Here is an 18564-nt window from a genome sequence, read left to right as displayed (position 1 = left end):
TAAATAAAACATCTCAGAGCATTTGTTATAAACCTAAGCTAGATATGTTTATTCTGCATGTAACATTAGAGCTCTATTCAAAGGGTCCATCACAAAACAATTTGCTGACATTTATAAAATGAGCTAATCAATTTGAAGTCAAACCACACTGCCTGCAATTCCAACTCTCTCCTGGTGACAAAGCATATAATCATTTATTAAAACCTACATCTGCTCTGCAGAAGGCTTACCACAACAAAGCAAAGAGGCCTGCAGGAAGCAGAAGGCCTACTCCAGCAAAAACCACTTCCAAAACTGTCTTAACAGCAGAAGAATCAAACCAAAGCAATATTCTTTAGCTCAGATAAACTTAACCAAAAGTCTAAGAACACCAACTAAATCACAAAATGGCAAATGGCAGTTGGGCCTCAACTTCTGTTTGGGAGACAAAGGTCGGTTAACACAAAATTAAGCTCTTGAGTAATCCCCAAAGGTCAACTACCAATAAAAGGGAAAAGTAACTGGAAGCCTGATCTAGTGCAGTTTGTAACCAATCAACCTCTACATATTATCAAAGTGAGAAGATTTAAGAAGGTAACCCCATCAATCAACCCATCAAGAATAACTGAGGAGGTAATACAAATACAACCATTTAAGGAAAGATGAGATAAAATCAGATTAAAAATGGCATAGGACAGGGAGTGAGGGTGATACAGGTTCTGTGTGGCCTGAAAAACATAAAGGCTTCAAAGATGTAAATCTTAAGAGCAGATTTAAAAGATGTGTATGGTTTGGATATGCAGATAAAATAAGCATAAGCAGAGGGAACAAAGGGAGAAAGGGGAGAAAGGACTAGAAGGACCATAAAGATATCAGCCTAGAGCCTTCTTATAGGCATAGGAAGCTAGTGTAGTTAGTTAATAGAGTAGCAGGATGTAACCACTTTTCAGGAACAGCATAGATGAAATCTGTGCCAAGATGGTTGGATTAGACAAGTAAACCTCTAAGATTTCTTCCACTCTAATATTCTAGGCTCTATAAGATGCATATTTGAGAACTGGGAGATAAAGATTTCTCCTAGGCTGTGTGTATAAAAGAGCTAAAAGGTCCCTGGGCAAGCTGTTCCCACGCAGTCTCACTCATGTGGTCCATCTCTTTTATTCTGGTACTATCAGGGGAGAATTCAGACCCATGATAACATATACTCTTACCTCTGTGAGGCAGGTACGGAATTCCCTTCTTCAGAAGTTTCTTCAACACACAGCCCTTGGGAAGACTGCAAAGAAATATGTAACATCCTAAACATACAGGTATAGACAAACTGGTTTCTCTTCCTTTTAAAAAAATTTTTTTAATTGTTCAACATTATCACTCAGCAGTTAGTAATAAGAATAAAACATCTTACATAAGTCAGTGAGTTTAAGTAAAAAGAACATATTCTGTAGAGTCAGAACACTGGAATTTGAATCATGGGTGAGTCACCTATTAACTTTGTAATCTTGAATAAGTCACATCTGAATCTGTTTCCTCAATCTTAAAATAGTATTAACAATAACAACTGCGTCACAGTGTTATTGTGAGAATTAAACAAGATAATATACACGATACACTGTGTAAAATACATATAAATATTAATTGGTGACTCAAGTGAATTATGAGTTCAGAAAAGCAATTATGAAGCTTTTGTTGTAGAAGGAAGAAATACAGAGAAAAGTTCAGTCTTCAGTGGAAAGAAGTCTCTCTTGGCACAACCAAGTCATAACATAGGCTATCCAAAAGAAAAGGTTATAAAGATTCCCTTTGCTAAAAATCTGCCACTACGGTTTTAATATCTGGCTACAAAAATATCTTTTAAGAAATGTAACAAATCAGGACTGGATAAGGAAAAATTATTTCCTTTGATTAACAGTAGAATTGATGCAAATGTTAACTCGTTAAATGCAGGTGCACAGAAGAGTGTGGAAAAAGCAGCTATAGCTGACTTAGGGGTACTTCTGAGGATGTGCCTGGGTTGTGAGGCTTCAGCTGGTAAAGTTACAGGCTGAAATTTTCAGGGTCTCCTAACAGGATATAAATAAGTTAAACAAGTTAGGCACCTCTCTACCACTCAAGTAAATGATGAAATATACTAAAAAACAGGAATAGCTTAGATGAGCCTTCAGTCAAAGGGAAGATAAAGCTGTACAATGATTAAGAAGGTAGTCATCATGAAAAATGAGGGTTGAACAAAACTGTCAAAAGGACTAAAATACAACAGCAATAAATACTTCACCTGACTATCTGTTTGAACTCAGTGTGACAAAATACTGTTTTATACCTATTATCTCAAAAAAAATTAAACAAAATAGAAGGTAAATACTGACACCTGGTGTCCATTTAATAGAATTTTACCTTGTTAGAATGACTAACTTCTTCAGAAGTTAACTTCTTCAGAAGCAAACAAGGTACTAACTAATATGTTATGTGATACCTCCCCCTCTACCTTAGGCTAAAGTATACCTCTACCTTTCCTGGCGTAATTTTTTTAAAAAAAATTATTGTACACCTATTACGTGCCAGGCCTATGCTGATCACTGTACATGTATTATCTCCTTTAATCCTCATAAGAAACTTCTAAGGTAGACGCTATTAAATTATTTTAGAAGTGAGGAAAGTGAAACTGTGACAGGTTAAATACTCTTCCCAAAATCATAGAGCTGTTCAAAGTGGAGCTTGGACCTTTCTGACTCCAAAATCCATGCTCTAACCACTACAGTTACGTTGCTTACTCAAATGATCTTCTTCCTAACCATTTCAACACAGAATCCCAAGACTGTCTTCATTTCAATAAATCATTTTCAATTACTAAACTTATACCTCAACAGCAGTAATCTAAACACAGGAGTAAAGTAAGGTTCTTCCAGAATGTGAAAATAACAAAGCAAAAAAGGGAAACAAAATTTGATTAGAATATCCAAGTCTAATCAAGGTGAACAGAGAAGCATGACAGGAATGTAACTTTCACTAAGGAAGCTGTGGCCTAATCAAGACGTTGCACTCTGCCTGAACAAATAATATGTTAATGTAAAAGGGACAGTTTGCAACAAATCTAAAAAAGAAAAATCCAAAGACCCAGAATCAAGTAGTGTCTTCAACACCACAGTCTGCAAATGAAAGTGAACAGACACATCATTTGATCATCTAAGAAATGTCCTCTGTTGTAGGCACTAGTAGCTTATCAGGTCTTTCCAAAGACTAGTTGAATCACCCCTTAAAATTTCCATTTTCTGATTATTTCAGCCTTCCAGATTCCTCCAGCCTAGAAAAAGGTATGATGGTAGACCTGAGTATTCCGATCAATGAAAATGTCTCTTGTCCATAATAAATTAACAAACTGATATTTGATATACATACCTGTTTGAAATTTGGTTAGTCAAAGTCAATTCTCACATTCCCACACAATCTGATCCTTTCTGGGAAAGAAATTCCAGTACCTGGACTGAAAAATTAAGGTTCAGACCCTGAAAAGTAGTGACCATATCAATATAATAACCCTCATCTCCCTGCTGCACAGCCATCAAGATGACCTCTCCATCTTCATTAACAACTTCCCTATAATTGCAGTGATGCCAGAAACCAGTTATCACCTGATCCAAATTGCTTAGTCTATGCAAAGGTTTTATAACCTTCATATAGACTAAGCAATTTGCCCAAGGATGAACATTTTTCTTCTGAGTCCCTGTTTCTGGGACTTTCTTGCTCTCTCCATCAAACCAAGGAGTCTCAAATGTGGGCAGTTCCAGCAAAGCCATAATCAACAGAAAATGTTTAACAAACACATAAATTCTTTCTACCCACAGTTCCTGAAAGCAAAAGACCAAGATAAGACATGAAATTACAATTGTAAGACTTTCATTATTTGTCTATAAAATTAAGTTGATTTCTCTCTGTTTTGTGTTTTAAAGACACTATTCTACATCAGCAAGGCTGCAGTGAACCAGGCATTCTCATACACTGCTGGAAGGAAAGAGCACAAATTTGAACCACCTTTCCTAAAAGCAATTTAGCAGTAAACAGCAGGTCTTTTTTTTTTTTAATGGTCATAACTCTTTTAATCCAGCATTTTTCTGGCTCCCTGTCTCTAAAGACACTAATTTTAACCACTGCGCCACCTAGGAAGTCCCTTAAAGACACTAATTTTAAATAAATAAAAGTTTTCCTTAGAAAGATGTTAATCACAACTGAAATACCCAGAAATAGGAAAATGATTTAAATAATGGTAAACTCATAAGCTAAAATATTATAGTCATTAAAAATGAGATCTATGAATAATTTTAACATTATAAGAAAATGTTTACATAATGTTAACTTAAAAATATGAAAATATAGTAATATGATCTAAATCATACAAAAAAATAGTTATAGAAAAAAAGATGAAGATATATCACTGGATGGTAGGACTGTGGATACTTCCAACTTCGTTCTTTACATTTTTTGGCATTTTTCAATAGTTCTAAGTGATATCTAAAATTAATGTTAATGACTAAACTGAATATTTACTAGGCTGTCTACCTGGTCTCCTTTTACTGAGGACTGTTCCTCAGCGCCTCGCACTGCAGTATAGCAGTGGGCTCACAGCCATTTGTACAGTTTGGAACATACCCTCTTTGGGCCACAAACAACTGGACAGGGGAGGGCTACTAACTACAAATGGGCCATTAAGTCATTTCCTAGAAATTTGAAGTCGGAATTGGGACAGAATAAATCTCCTGTAACCTGTTTTTACCTTGGGGAACTGCAGGATCAATGTCTTCCACCTACCACATGAAACAGAGAAGCAAAGGAAGCCAGTTTGCAGAGAGGAAAATGAAGCAGATACAATATAACTATGAGACACAGACGAATTTTCTAGACCTAGTGCCTTTTCCAGGCTTGGTTCACCATCCTGTTTTAGAATTTATGAGGCACCCTATTTCCTTATGATAAAAGTCCTCTTTTTAATTAGGCTAGCTTGATTTGGTTTGCTGTAGCCAAACAGTACCAATTAATAACACTATGGGGACTTCCCTGGTGGTGCAGTGGTTAAGACTCCGAGCTCCCAATGCAGGAGGCCCAGGTTCAGTCCCTGGTCAGGGAACTAGACCCCACACTCATGCTGCAACTAAGAGTTCACATGCCACAACTAAGAAGCCAGTGAGCCACAACTAAGGAGCTGGCGAGCTACAACTAAGAAGCCTACCTCCTGCAACCAAGACCTGGTGCAACCAAATAAATAAATAAATAAAATACTTTTAAAATAATAATAATAATACTATGTATAGTATATGGTGGCCTGTTCATGAAGTTGGAGAGCTTCAATCTAATAAGGCCAGCCACTAGGTTCTAACCACTTCCAGCCTATTCTAAAGGCACTGCTTTCAAACTTCAGAACCTGACACAAGTCTATGCTCTAGAACTCTGGCCCCTGGGATCTTTCAAGCTAACAACTTGAATTACAGTAAATCATTAAGTGTTCACTCCATGGAGTTAATTTATTCTTTTAAGAGGAAGCATCTCTGAAATGCCATGAACAAACAAAACATTATCATAAGCATAACCTAACTCTCCTTTTCAAAAGAGGCAAGTCACTAGAAGAACTGTTAAGAAAAATGCTTTCTCTTCCCACACAGCTATCTTTCTAGAATGTGGATGAAGAAGGTTGCTATGGGAAGGCTCCCATTCACATTCTCAAAGAATAACTTTCTGGTCCCTTAGAGAAAACTATCGTTTATTGAGTGGCTATAATTGCCTAAGCATTATATTAGACATTTACATGATTCACTTTAATTATTAAAACTACTGAAAGATATGAATTACTACTCCCATTTTACAGATGTTTACAGATGTTTTTAAACTGAGATTCAGAGGCTAAATGGCTTTCTCAAAGGCAAAGTTACTAAAACACTAAAGTCAAAATTCAAACTCCAAATCCATGCTCTCTATACAATGCTATGAAATTTCTCATTTCTTGAACCCTTATAAATGAGACAGAACAAATAGGATAACAGCAAAACAAAACCAAAAACTCAGAGTCCAATAGGAGAAACAGCAACAAAAAAAATTACAGTAATAAAACAATACTCTTGAAAATTAGTTTATAAAGAATTTGTAATTATGATTGTTTTTATAATACTGAGAAAAAATAGAAAAATAGAATATAAGCTTACTGTATTATATATACAATCTATATATCTATATAATATAATCTAGATATCTCAGAAAAAGATTTAAAAAGCAACCTAAATGTCCCAAAACAGGGAATTATTTACAGTAAATTACTGAAAATCACCACAAGCAAAATCAGAAATACACCATTATGTGAAGGAAAAAATAAACTGGGAAACTATCTGCACTTCCTGTCACAAAGAACCACTTCCCCTAACACATAAAGGGTGCCTACAAACCACTAAGAAAATAGATTATCGTGAAAGAAAAATGCCCATAAGATCTAAACAGACAGAAAAGGAAATACAAATGGGTCTCAACTACACACGAGAAAAATGCAAATTAAGAACACTGTAAAACTGTGTTTCATCTCTCAGATTGGCAAAGATCAAGAAGTCCTGATAATACTGTATTGGTATGGGTATGGGGAAGCCGATACTCATACAACCTCTACAGAAGGCAATTTAGGAACAGCTAACAAAACTGTAAATACATATATACTTTGATCCACCATTACATCAACAAGAAGTTATCTACAAAATTTCCCATGTAGATGAAACATCTACACAAGAGTAATAATCTTCTTCCAATTAAAAAAAAAAAAAAGAGTAATAATCACTTCAGTAGTGTTTGTAACAGTAATATTTTGGAAACAACCTAAATGTCTACCAATACGTGCACTAGATAAACTCATACATGATGTATTATACATCCCCCCCCCACCAAAAAAGAAGAAATTCTTTATGTACTGTTATGGAGTGATCTCATAGAGATAGTAAATGAAAAAAGCAAGGTGCAGAATAATGTGGAGTATGCTATCAGCTGTGTAAAAAGTGAGGAAAAGAGTATTTTCACACATTTGCTTCTACTACACGAAATACCTCAGAAGGACACACTAGAAACTAGTAATAAATGTTGACTCCAGGGAGAACTGGTTGGCTGGGGATAGGGATAGGAGACAAACTTTTTATTTATATCTTTTTGAATTTTGAGCCAGCTGAACATCATTACATATTCAAAAACTTAACTTTTTAGAAATACATATTTTAAAACAAAAAATAAGGGACTTCCCTGGTGGTCCAGTGGTAAAGAATCCACCTTCCAATGCAGGGGAAGTGGGTTCGATCCCTGGCCAGGGAACTAAGATCCCACAGGCTGCAGGGCAACTAAGCCCATGTGTCACAACTACTGAGCTTGCGCACCTCAACTAGAGAGCCTGTGTGCAACAAACTACAGAGCCCACGCACCCTGAAGACTGTGCATCACAACTAGAGAAGAGAAAATCCGCATGCTACAACTAGAGAGAAGCCCGCGCAAAGCAACAAAAGATCCCACATGCCACAACTAATACCAGACACAGCCAATAAACAAACAAAGATATATCCATCTGATATGTTTTCAAATATACATAATAAACAGGAAAAGATCTAATAAGATAAGCTATTAAACAGGGGAAAGGAACAAAATTTATACAGAAGAGTCTTCATTCTGTTGAAAAATTTAAAAGAAAAAAATACTTTTATACGTACAGAAATAATAATGATTGCCTCTTGGTGCTGCGATTATGGGCAATTTTTTCTTCTTTACGCTATTCTGTACTTTCCTACTTATCCATAGTGAGCATAGTTACCATAGTTACTTTAAAAATGGCGAGGGGGCGGGGACACAAAAAGAACAGACAGCTAAAATAATCCTTGTTTAATCATCCTTAATCACAGCATCACTGACCCTTACCTGACCATGACTGGTTGTTGGTTCTTCCTCCAACAAAAGTTTCTCTTTCAAGCTTTTAATTGGGCTTTCTTGGAAATCCTTGGTTTTTGAGTGCCAAACAGATGCCCTAGACTCCTGCCTCTCCTCTTTGTCTTCATCTCCCGTATCTTCTGAGATGCCTTCATTTTTTCCACTAGCCTGATCTCCTTGGCATTCACTCTGGATCAGAGAAGGAGGTCTAGGTAACACTGGTTCCCCAAACCCTTTTTTTTTTAAGAGCTGCCTCTGAGCCATTTTCAGGCTCTTTTGATAAACCTCCAACTGGCAGAGAATGACCTTGGTATATTGGTTAGGGTCTATTCCAGCAGGGCAGAATGGAATACCCCAGAAGTAGTGCACAGTGTTCTCAATGTCCTGGAGACCTCTGGCATCTGCTGGGGTAGGCAGACAGTGCTTAGATGTGTCCCCCCTACCCTGGGCAGCTTTGTGAAAAGCACAACCCCTCCCAGTACTTTCCTGTGGCTTCCCACACTGTGTGTGCTCAGCCAAGTGGCCAGTACATCTGTCAAAACATTTAACGTTTTCATTCTCAAACACTGGCTGGCTTGACTGGTCCCAGCTTCCTGAGCTGCCAGAGACCGGCTCCTCTTCAGTGTTTTCAGTGTGGTCCCAAGGCTCCTCTCTTTCCTCAGACTCGTTTCCCTGACTGATATGTGAGCCTTTAAACAGTGATGGAGGTACCAGCTGCCATATGCCTGTAGGTATTTGAGAAAAAGTAGGGCTAAGGACAAACCATTTTTTATTAAGAGGGCTCGGTAAGTTATCACTTATCAAGAATTACATAATGTGGGTTAAAAAGGCTCTTCTTTGGGTTTAACCAAAAGTTGGCTTTTCCTTGAAAATAAAAGTATGCTGGATATTAGTGAGATCTCAACTACCCTCTGATTTAACCTCTTTAATACTTAACCTCTTTAATACCATCAAAGGGATTCTGGACATTTCTGTATATCTACTCTCAGCATGGTATCTCTGTGATATGCTTATCCTTGATGAGAAGAAGGAGCCAGAACAGGGAGACATGCCTTCAGTGGTCCCAGAGTCTGTGGTTTTCTCTTGGTGGGACTGTGAAGATGGTTCAGTGGCCAGAGGTCGAGATCTGGTGGCAGAAGCATCAGAAGGCCGGCAACTCTGAAACAAGTGATCCCACACCACACCAGGTTTATTATTAAGATAGCTATACATAAAGGGTCACAGGAAGGACAAAAAGAGGAGTCCACTGTCCCTAAGAGATTCTCCTCTCCAAAATGCAGATGCTCAATTCAAACGAATTCCACAACACATACTGCACGCCTACTATGTGAGAAGTGCTGTACTAGGTCACTAAACTCTTTTCTAATATAGAGATGTGAATGGCATAAAGAATGGCTCAGGATCTGCCACTGACAAATATCTTTCACATTTAAGATAATTTCAATTACACATATTCAAATCACAATTTAATATTATTTGAAAAATTTTAAGACTGCTCCTTTTTTCTCTCCATAACCCACCTCTGGTTCATTCCCTTTGCTCACCCCACAAAACAGGGGAAGTAAAGCACCTTATCTTGCTCCCTTTCGGTTTCTTGGTACTCAGTTTTTCTTTTCAGAAGCTATGCAGAAGAAGCTACTATGGTTCTCTTAAGCCATGGACTAAAAAATCTGTGAGGTTGAAAACTTTCATACAGAATTAACAAAATTCAAATTGAGTTCACCAAAAATTCATACAGACTTTAAAAACTATCATGGGAAATATCTGTTACTTGAAAACTCTATGAACTACCACAGCTAGTTCCTAATACAGCCATAACACTGCAGAAATAAAAGAATACTGCTGACCAATTCTCACAAACTTTTTCAACACAGCATATTTACATTGAGGCTTTCCGCAATGGCTTTTCTCAAGAGCTCCTCTTCTTCCTCCTCCTGGCTGTTCACCTCCCTAGCTTCCTGTTCACTCATTTTGAGAGCCAGGGCAAATTGTTCTTCTTCTGTCATTTCTGTAAGAAGATAGGGAAAAGAGAGAGAGGGACACCACAATGAATCAGCATGTAGACAAGAAACAGAATTATTAAACTTTTCAAGCAAAGACACTACAGACCATTTAATACAATTTTATAATTTTATAGATGAGGAAAGCCCCAAAAGGCAAGGTGCTGGCAAAGATCAGTAGCAGCAGTTACAAGAATCCTGGCTTAACTAGATTGTGAGCTCCTAGGAAGGCAGAGTTTCTGCCTATTTTTGTTCACTGTTGTATCTCCAGCACCAGAAAAGAGTAACTAGCACCTGGTAGATACTCAAATAAATACCTGGTGAATGAATAAATAAGAGGAACTAACTCCCACCCCAGGGCTTTTTGCTACACAACACTTTATACATATTTGCTTTATGCTCAACATTTAACCAGAATAATTTTATTCTTCAGAATCCTCTGATTTACCCAGTAGGAAAGAACATCTCCAAACACCATTTTCCATTAATAGTAACTGGGGTACCTTGGAGAGAAATAGTTGATTCTAAGTCTACAGCATGAAATGTAGAAGATGAACTAGAATATCTGTCATATCTATAAGCAATGAACCTATCAGGTACTACTAGGGTCATATCAAAAGAACTTAAGAGCCAACTTAAAAAGGTTCTCACTGGCCAAAAATGGGGCCACTGGAACATCAATAAGGATAATGAGTGCAATGAATTAAAACACACTAAATACGTTTAAATCTATGAGTTCATAATAGTACTTAAAAACGACACAACTAACTGGTCACTGTTGAAGAATATTAGTGAATCAACTATTTTGAAAACTGGTAAATAAAAGGATAGAAATCAAGCTTTTGTCCTACTCTTCCAATACAAGCTATACTACTGGGTAACCACATAGATGAAGAGAAGTTTCTCTTTAAAGAATTATTCCAGCGAATAAATGTAAAAGAAATGACAGAATTAGAAAATTGCCATTTTGTATAATGCCTATAGAGAGGATTTTGGCAATGACAAACAAACTACATATATGACCCAGCAATTCCAATTCTAGCAATTTACTTTAATTGTTACTTTAATGATATATTTCCAATTTTGTTTAAAAGCAAACATGCACTACATTTTTCACTGCAGCATTGTTTGAAATTGCAAAACACCGGAATCCACATAATGGCCACCATAGGACATTGCTTGAATAAACTGTGCTATACATACATAAAACTATAAGAAGAATAAGGAAAGTATCTATGGTCTGGGAATAGAATGACTTCAAAGACACAGTATTACGTTAAAAAAAAAAAGCAAAGCACTTACAAAAGAGTATACAGTATGCTAATTTCTGCGAAGAGTGACACAAGAAGGATAAATAAGAAACTAATCAAAGTGGTTATATACAGGTAGTTGGGCACAAAGGGATAGGGAGGGAGGGACATTTGACTACATCTTTTTGTATATCCCTGACTTAATCAGGTAAATGTTAAATCTATTTTTAAAAAGTAAAATAAAATCAGTAAGAAGTGCAGATAATTTCTGACTCACCCTCGTATATTTATTTATTTTAAGTTTTTTAATTTATTGGCAGTGTTGGGTGTTCGTTACTGCGTGAAGGCTTTCTCTAGTTGCAGAGAGGAGGGGCTACTCTTCGTTGTGGTGCACAGGCTTCTCACTGTGGTGGCTTCTCTTGTGGAGCACAGGCTCTAGGTGCATGGGCTTCAGTAGCTGCAGCATGTGGGCTCATTAGTTGTGACTCATGGGCTCTAGAGTGCAGGCTCAGTAGTTGTCGCGCACGGGCTTAGTTACTCTGTGGCATGTGGGATTCTTGCTGGACCAGGGATCAAACCTGTGTCCCCTGCATTGGCAGGCGGATTCTTAACCACTGTGCTACCAGGGAAGCCCCTCACCCTTGTATATTTAAATGTAAAAGCTAAAACTATAAAAATCCTAGAAGAAAACATAGGTGAAAATCTTCGTAACTCTGGTGTAGTCAAATATTTCTTAGACAAGACCCAGAAAGAAAAAAAAAATTATTTTAAGGACCTAATCAAAATATAAAACTTCTCTTTGTTAAGAAAATAAAAAGGAAAAAAATTTTAAATAATAAAATTTTTAAAGTGAAAAAAAGAAAAAGGAAATAAAAAGGTAAGCCACAAAATGGAAGAATATATTCACAATACATATAATCTGACAAAAGATTTGAATCCAGAATATATGAAGACACCTACAATTCAATAACCAGAAAACAAGCAATCTAATTTAAAAAATAATGAGGAGGACTTCCTAGGTGGCACAGTGGTTAAGAATCCACCTGCCAATGCAGGGGACATGGGTTTGATCCCTGCTCCAGGAAGATCCCACATGCCACGGAGCAACTAAGCCCATGTGCCACGACTACTGAACCTGTGTTCTAGAGCCTGTGAGCCACAACTATTGAGCCTATGTGCCACAACTAATGAAGCCCACACACCTAGAGCCCATGCTCTGCAACAAGAAAAGCCACCACAAGGAGAAGCCCGCACACCACAATGAAGAGTAGCCCCTGCTCTCCACAACTAGAGAAAGCCCATGTGCAGCAACGAAGACCCAATGCAGCCAATAAATCAGTAAATAAATAAATAAATAAATTTATAAAAAAATAATAATAATGAGCAACAGATCTGAACAGATACTTCACAAAAGAAAATTCTGGAATGACCAAGTTAAAATGAGCTACCACTACATACCACTAGAAGAGATAAAATGAAAAAAAATGACATTCTTATGACATGATTATTCATTCTCAACGAAGTCACTAAGTCATCAAGAAAAGTTGATTACATCCTTTACGTTCAATTTAAGAGAACCAAAAACCATGTAATGCACAAGAGGTAAATATGAGGTCTTTGTAATACTCTGCTTTCTAAAACATGCTATATTCCCTGAAGATTCTGGGGAGATGCACACTTTGCTACATTAACATGAAAACAAAAACTTAGTAAGGTTTTCTGTTTTCAACTACATAGAGAGGAAGCTCCTGAGCCAGACTACGTGGGTTTAATTCCTGATTATGCCTCTTTAGTTGTGCAATCTTCAGCAGGTTACTTATCCTCTACACCTGAATACTGGAACTGGTCTCTGACAATCCTCCTCCCTCTTTTTTCTTTGCTTCTTTTAATCTGTTGTGAACATGCATGTAAAGTAAATAAAATATACTCTTGACTTTAGGGATTCTCATGTAAACACTGTGATTTAACAACAAGTGTCAGTTCACAGACAAGAAAAACAGAGGTAATAGTATTTAAGGCTATTACAAGGATACATGTGAAATATTTAGAATAGCACCTGATGCATAACAAGTGTCCAATAACTGTTACTTATTACTGTCAATTAACAAATTATTTACTGTTATTATATATTATTTAAAGAAATCCAAAACTTTAATTCAGATTATCTTTCACTAACAACATACAGGCACTTAATTTGACAATGCCACCACTACGTATTTACTTTAACCACAATCAGATTTAAAAAGACACTCATTCACTAGTTACTGTCTCTTATTTTTTATATAACCATGATCTGAGACTAAAACGCAATAAACATCACTGCTGACTAGGACACATTTTACCTAACCTCTCTATTACATGAGAACCCAACCACTAGAAGAGAGGGAAAAAACAAACTGGAATCCCACCCAGGAGGAACGCTCCTTAAAGGAAAATGTCAGCAAGTGTCAGCCTTAGAGTCTCTAACTGAATTAGGTTTACTCAGCTTATCAGATGATTCTGCTGATACTAAACACAAAGTAATACACAATTTGTGTGAAGCTGATTATGCTGGTCATAATTTATGATGATTAACATCTCCCCACATTCAGGTTAGCCTCCCACTGAGAGGTGCAAAACAGGCTGTTAACAATCCAAACAATCCAGAGCACAAAACTAGACAGAGAGACCCTGTACAATCTGTGGTTGTTTAAAATGACTGAAAGAAAACATTTCATGTAACAACAACAGCAGCAACAAAAGATAAATTATTTTCCTGCCCAAATCTTTTCCTAAGAACTTCCTTTTCCAAAACAGATATAGCTCTGCAACTGTGGTATGGCTGAAATATCAATAAATTGCCCGTCATGATGTAAATTTATAAAACACTTTGAAAGCAGCAAAGCACTGTGTCATAACCCGTACAGATGTGCATTCTCAAAGTGATACCACTTCTGGGAATTTATCCTGAACAATCACTGAAAAGAAGAAAAGTGTTATAGGCAAAAAGAAGTTCATTACACTATAACCTATAAGATGACTGACTTGGATACCTAAAAGCAAGGCCATGGTTAAGTATATTATGGAATGTTAACTCAAGAGACTCAGATGTTGTTATCAAAATACTAATCATGAAGACATATAAAAATGATAAAGTCTGTAAAAGCCAAATGAAAATATAACGGCGGAAACCCTTTTCACGAAGATGGCGCCGAAGGCGAAGAAGGAAGCCCCTGCCCCTCCCAAAGCCAAAGCCAAAGCAAAGGCTTTGAAGGCCAAGAAAGTGGTTTTGAAAGGCGTCCACAGCCATAAAAACAAGAAGATCCGGACGTCACCCACCTTACGACAGCCCAAAACACTGCGGCTCAGGAGGCAACCCAAATATCCTCGGAAGAGCGCTCCTAGGAGAAACAAGCTTGACCACTACGCCATCATCAAGTTCCCGCTCACCACTGAGTCAGCCATGAAGAAAATAGAAGACAACAACACACTGGTGTTCACTGTGGATGTCAAGGCCAACAAGCACCAAATTAAACAGGCTGTGAAGAAGCTCTATGACACAGACGTGGCTAAGGTGAACACCCTGATCAGGCCTGATGGAGAGAAGAAGGCATATGTTCGACTGGCCCCCGATTATGACGCTTTGGATGTTGCCAACAAAATTGGGATCATCTAAACTGAGTCCAGCTGGCTAATTCTAAATATAAAAGTTTTCACTATGTAAAAAAAAAAGGAAAAAGAAAAAGAAAAAGAAAATATAACAGCGACTACAGAAACAGACTCTGATTCCACAGGTAAGGAGCTTGGAAGTCACCACTCTGTACTAACGAGTAAAAAGCTGAATAAACTGCAAAATCAACAACTCTTCTCGGATCAATGAGAAGGGAGGACACAGGGCAAACCACTGCTCCCAAGATGGAGAGACAGACAAGGGAATACAGGGAGTCATGGCTTATCAGAGCAGAGAATCAAGAGTGAAAACTAACACAGAAATCAGTGGCAGGGTAGGAAAACCTGAACTATAATGGAAAAATTGCTGGAAGCTCAGTGTGGAAAAGGCTGAGACTTAAAAATTCCTGGGGAACTCAGTCAAAGGGGGCCCACAAACTTTTGTGAGTTTTACCTCCAAGAGTTTAACCTGGTTCTCACAATAAATATGGGAGAAATTTCCTCTTGAGCATCCCAAAGAGGGAAGGGGAAAGGAGCTATTTGGAAATACTCCAGGACACTCTGTTCTTTTTAACAAGGCCTGCCGTAGGAGAAACTAATTAATCAGAGTCTAGATTGATGGAGTATCACTAGAGTCTAACTGACCTGTGAGAAGGGAAACACCAAACTCCAACCTACTCTAGCTATCCTCTCCCACCTAAAGAGGGAGGAAAAAACTAAGAAACACTTGTGAAGTTCACATTCCAGAGATACAAGCTAACTGAAAGACTGAGACCTAATTAGGGAACTAGAGAATGCTTCCCTTACCAGCCAAGTTCTAACACCACATTATTAAAGGTCTATTTACAGTAGTTTCTTTTACCTGGTACATCATGTCCAGCTATCAAGAAAAAATTACAAGGCATACTAAAAGGCAAAAAGAACAATCTGAAAAGACAGAATATACAACAGAGCCAGACGTGGCAGTGACGTTGGAATTATCAAACTGGAAATTTAAAACAACTATGATTAATACACTAAGGGCTCTAATGGATAAAGTAGAGAGCAAACAAGGACAGATGGGCAATGTAAATAGAGAGATGGAAATTCTAAGAAAGAAACAAAAAGAAATGCTAGAGATTAAAAACATTACACAGGGACTTCCTAGGTGGTGCAGTGGTTAATAATCTGCCTGCCAATGCAGGAGACATGGGTTCAATCTCTGCTCCAGGATGATCCCACATACCATGGAGCAACTAAGCCCACAACTATTGAGCCTGTGCTCTAAAGCCCATGCACCACAACTATTGAGCCCCTGTGCCACAACTACTGAAGCCCATGCGCCTAGAGCCCGTGCTCTGAAACAAGAGAAGCCACCGCAATGAGGAGCCCGTGCACCACAACGAAGAGTAGCCCATGCTCACCGCAACTAGAGAAAGCCCCTGTGCAGCAACAAAGACTCAATGCAGCCAATAAATAAATAAATGTATTTAAAAAAAAAAAAGCACTGGACAGAAATGAAGAATGCTTTGATGGGCTTATCAGTAGACTGGACACACCTTGAGGAAAGAATGAGCTTGAGGACATTTCAATAGAAATCGCCAAACTAAAACATAAAGAGAACAAACACTGAAAAGAATAAGGCAATATCCAAAGACTGTGGGACAACTACAAACAGAGTAACAAACACATGATAGGAGTGCCAGAAGGAAAAGAAAAACAGAAGCAAAAGAAATATATGAAAAAATAATGACTCAGAATTTCCCCCAAATTAAGGTCAGATACTAAACCACGGATCCAAGAAAGTTCAGAGAACACCAAAAGGAAAAATGCCCCCCAAAACTACATCCAGGCTACGTCAAACTACAGAAAAACTAGAGAAAATCTAAGACACAGTCCTAAAAAAAGCCATAGGGAAAAAACAACTTACCTACAGAGCACCAAAGATAAGAATTATATCTGACTTCTCAGAAACCAGGCAAGCAAGAGGAGAGTAAAATATTTAAAGTCTTGAGAGAAAAAAAAACATCAACATAGAATTCGGTACCCTGTGAATTTATTCTTCTAAAGTGAAGTAGAAAGTCTACTTTCTCAGACAAACAAAAACTGAGAGAACTTGTTGCTGATAGACCTGCCTTGCAAGAAATGTTTAAAGATGTTCTTTAGACAGAAGGAATATAACTTAGGTCAGAAACTCGGATCTACAGAAACAAAGGAAGAATATCAAAGAAGGAATAAGTGAAGACAAAATAAAAACTTTGATTTTTCTTATTCTTAATTGAGCTAACAGATAATAGCTTTTTAAAAAAACTAACAGTAATAATGTGTTTGATTAGGTATGCTCATATATATTACATACATGCTTATATATATGAGTGTGACATGAATGATAGTAATAAGCGATAGAAAGGAGAAATAAGCATTATATTGTTTATTATAAAGTACACACAATACCCATGAAGCAGTATAATGTTATTTGAAAGTGGACTTGGACTAGTTGTAAATGTATACTGCAAACTCTAGAGCAAACACTGAAAGTAAAAGAAAAGAACTCTAACAGAAATGTTAAGAAAGGAGAGAAAATGGAATCATACGAAGTACTCAATTAAAACCACAAAAGGCAGGAAAAGAACAGAAGACAAAAATGGGAACAGCAACAAGGTAGATGTTAATACTATATCAACACAGGCATACCTTGGAGATACTGTGGGTTCTGTTCCAAACCACCATACTAAAGCGAGTATCACAATGAAGTGAGTCATATGAATTTTTTATCTCCCAGTACATATAAAAGTTGTTTATACTACACTGTGGCCTATTAAGTGTGCAATAATATGTCAAAAACAATGTGCATACCTTTGAAACAGGAGGGAAGGGTACAACTTTTAAAAGACTGACATAGCCCAAGGACACAACATAAACTGATTTAAAACCAAACAGGTCCAAGATGGCAAAGAGTCAACTTCCACTAGACCTTAAGCCTCAGTATACCTCATTGTAACACATCAGTAAGCTAAATGACACACCTACAGGCGCCATGACAGTTCTAAGGCCAACCATAAAGGTCAAAAAGTAGGTGGTGGCCCAATTTCTGAAAATCCCTCCCCTTCCCCAAAACAGCTGGAATATTCCTCCCAGTTATTAGCTTATGAAATTACCCACCCCTATAAAAACTGACAACTCCATACTCTGGTGCTGCTCTTGCTTCTTTTCTTTTTTTTTTTTAATTTATTTATTTTATTTATTTATTGGCTGCGTTGGGTCTTCGTTGCTGCACACAGGTTTTTTCTAGTTGCTATGAGCAGGGGCTACTCTTCATTGCGGTGTGCGGGCTCCTCATTGTAGTGACTTCTCTTGTTTTGGAGCATGGGCCCTAGGCGCGTGGGCTTCAATAGCTGCAGCACATGGCTCAACAGTTGTGGCGCTCAGGCTTAGCTGCTCCGTGGCATGTGGAATCTTCCCAAGGCAGGGCTTGAACCTGTGTCCCCTGCATTAGCAGGTGGATTCTTTACCACTGTGCCACCTAGGAAGTCCCCGCTCTTGCCTTCTGAGACAGCCCACACTATGTCTGAGGAGTGTTTTTCTCTCTAAATAAATCCACTTCTTATCTATCACTTTGTCTCTCATGGAATTCTTTCTGTGACAAGCCATCAAGAACCTGAGCTTCATTAAGTCCTGAGACCAGTAGTGTGATCTCAGTTAAAAGACTGTGGGTTAGGGGCTTCCTAGGTGGCACAACGGTTGAGAATCCACCTGCCAATGCAGGGGACACGGGTTCGATC

At 37.7% G+C, this 18564-nt stretch overlaps 2 protein-coding genes across 6 annotated transcripts in view; one reads left to right on the top strand and one right to left on the bottom strand.

Moving 5' to 3' along the window:
- The window catches only part of UIMC1 (ubiquitin interaction motif containing 1), a 140374-nt gene that overhangs the window by 54716 nt on the left and 67094 nt on the right, over positions 1-18564 (bottom strand). For 4 of the 5 annotated variants that reach the window (XM_057728363.1, XM_057728354.1, XM_057728380.1 and 1 more), the window contains 4 exons: positions 9789-9913; positions 8958-9063; positions 7897-8630; positions 1191-1255 (listed from right to left, as the gene is read on the bottom strand). In XM_057728363.1, the coding sequence (XP_057584346.1) occupies positions 1191-1255; positions 7897-8630; positions 8958-9063; positions 9789-9913 (1030 nt within the window). The remainder of the gene's footprint in view (positions 1-1190; positions 1256-7896; positions 8631-8957; positions 9064-9788; positions 9914-18564) is intronic. The other variant, XM_057728388.1, reaches the window with a different exon arrangement.
- LOC130849479 (60S ribosomal protein L23a-like) lies at positions 14340-14853 on the top strand. The gene has a single exon (XM_057728400.1). The coding sequence runs from the start codon at positions 14340-14342 to the stop codon at positions 14808-14810; it is 471 nt and encodes a 156-aa protein (XP_057584383.1). The 3' UTR covers positions 14811-14853.

This window comes from Hippopotamus amphibius, chromosome 1 (assembly GCF_030028045.1).
Source record: "Hippopotamus amphibius kiboko isolate mHipAmp2 chromosome 1, mHipAmp2.hap2, whole genome shotgun sequence".
NCBI classification, from domain to species: domain Eukaryota; kingdom Metazoa; phylum Chordata; class Mammalia; order Artiodactyla; family Hippopotamidae; genus Hippopotamus; species Hippopotamus amphibius.
The sequence above is the reverse complement of the archived record's forward strand: the minus strand, read 5'-3'. Positions and strand labels throughout refer to the sequence as shown.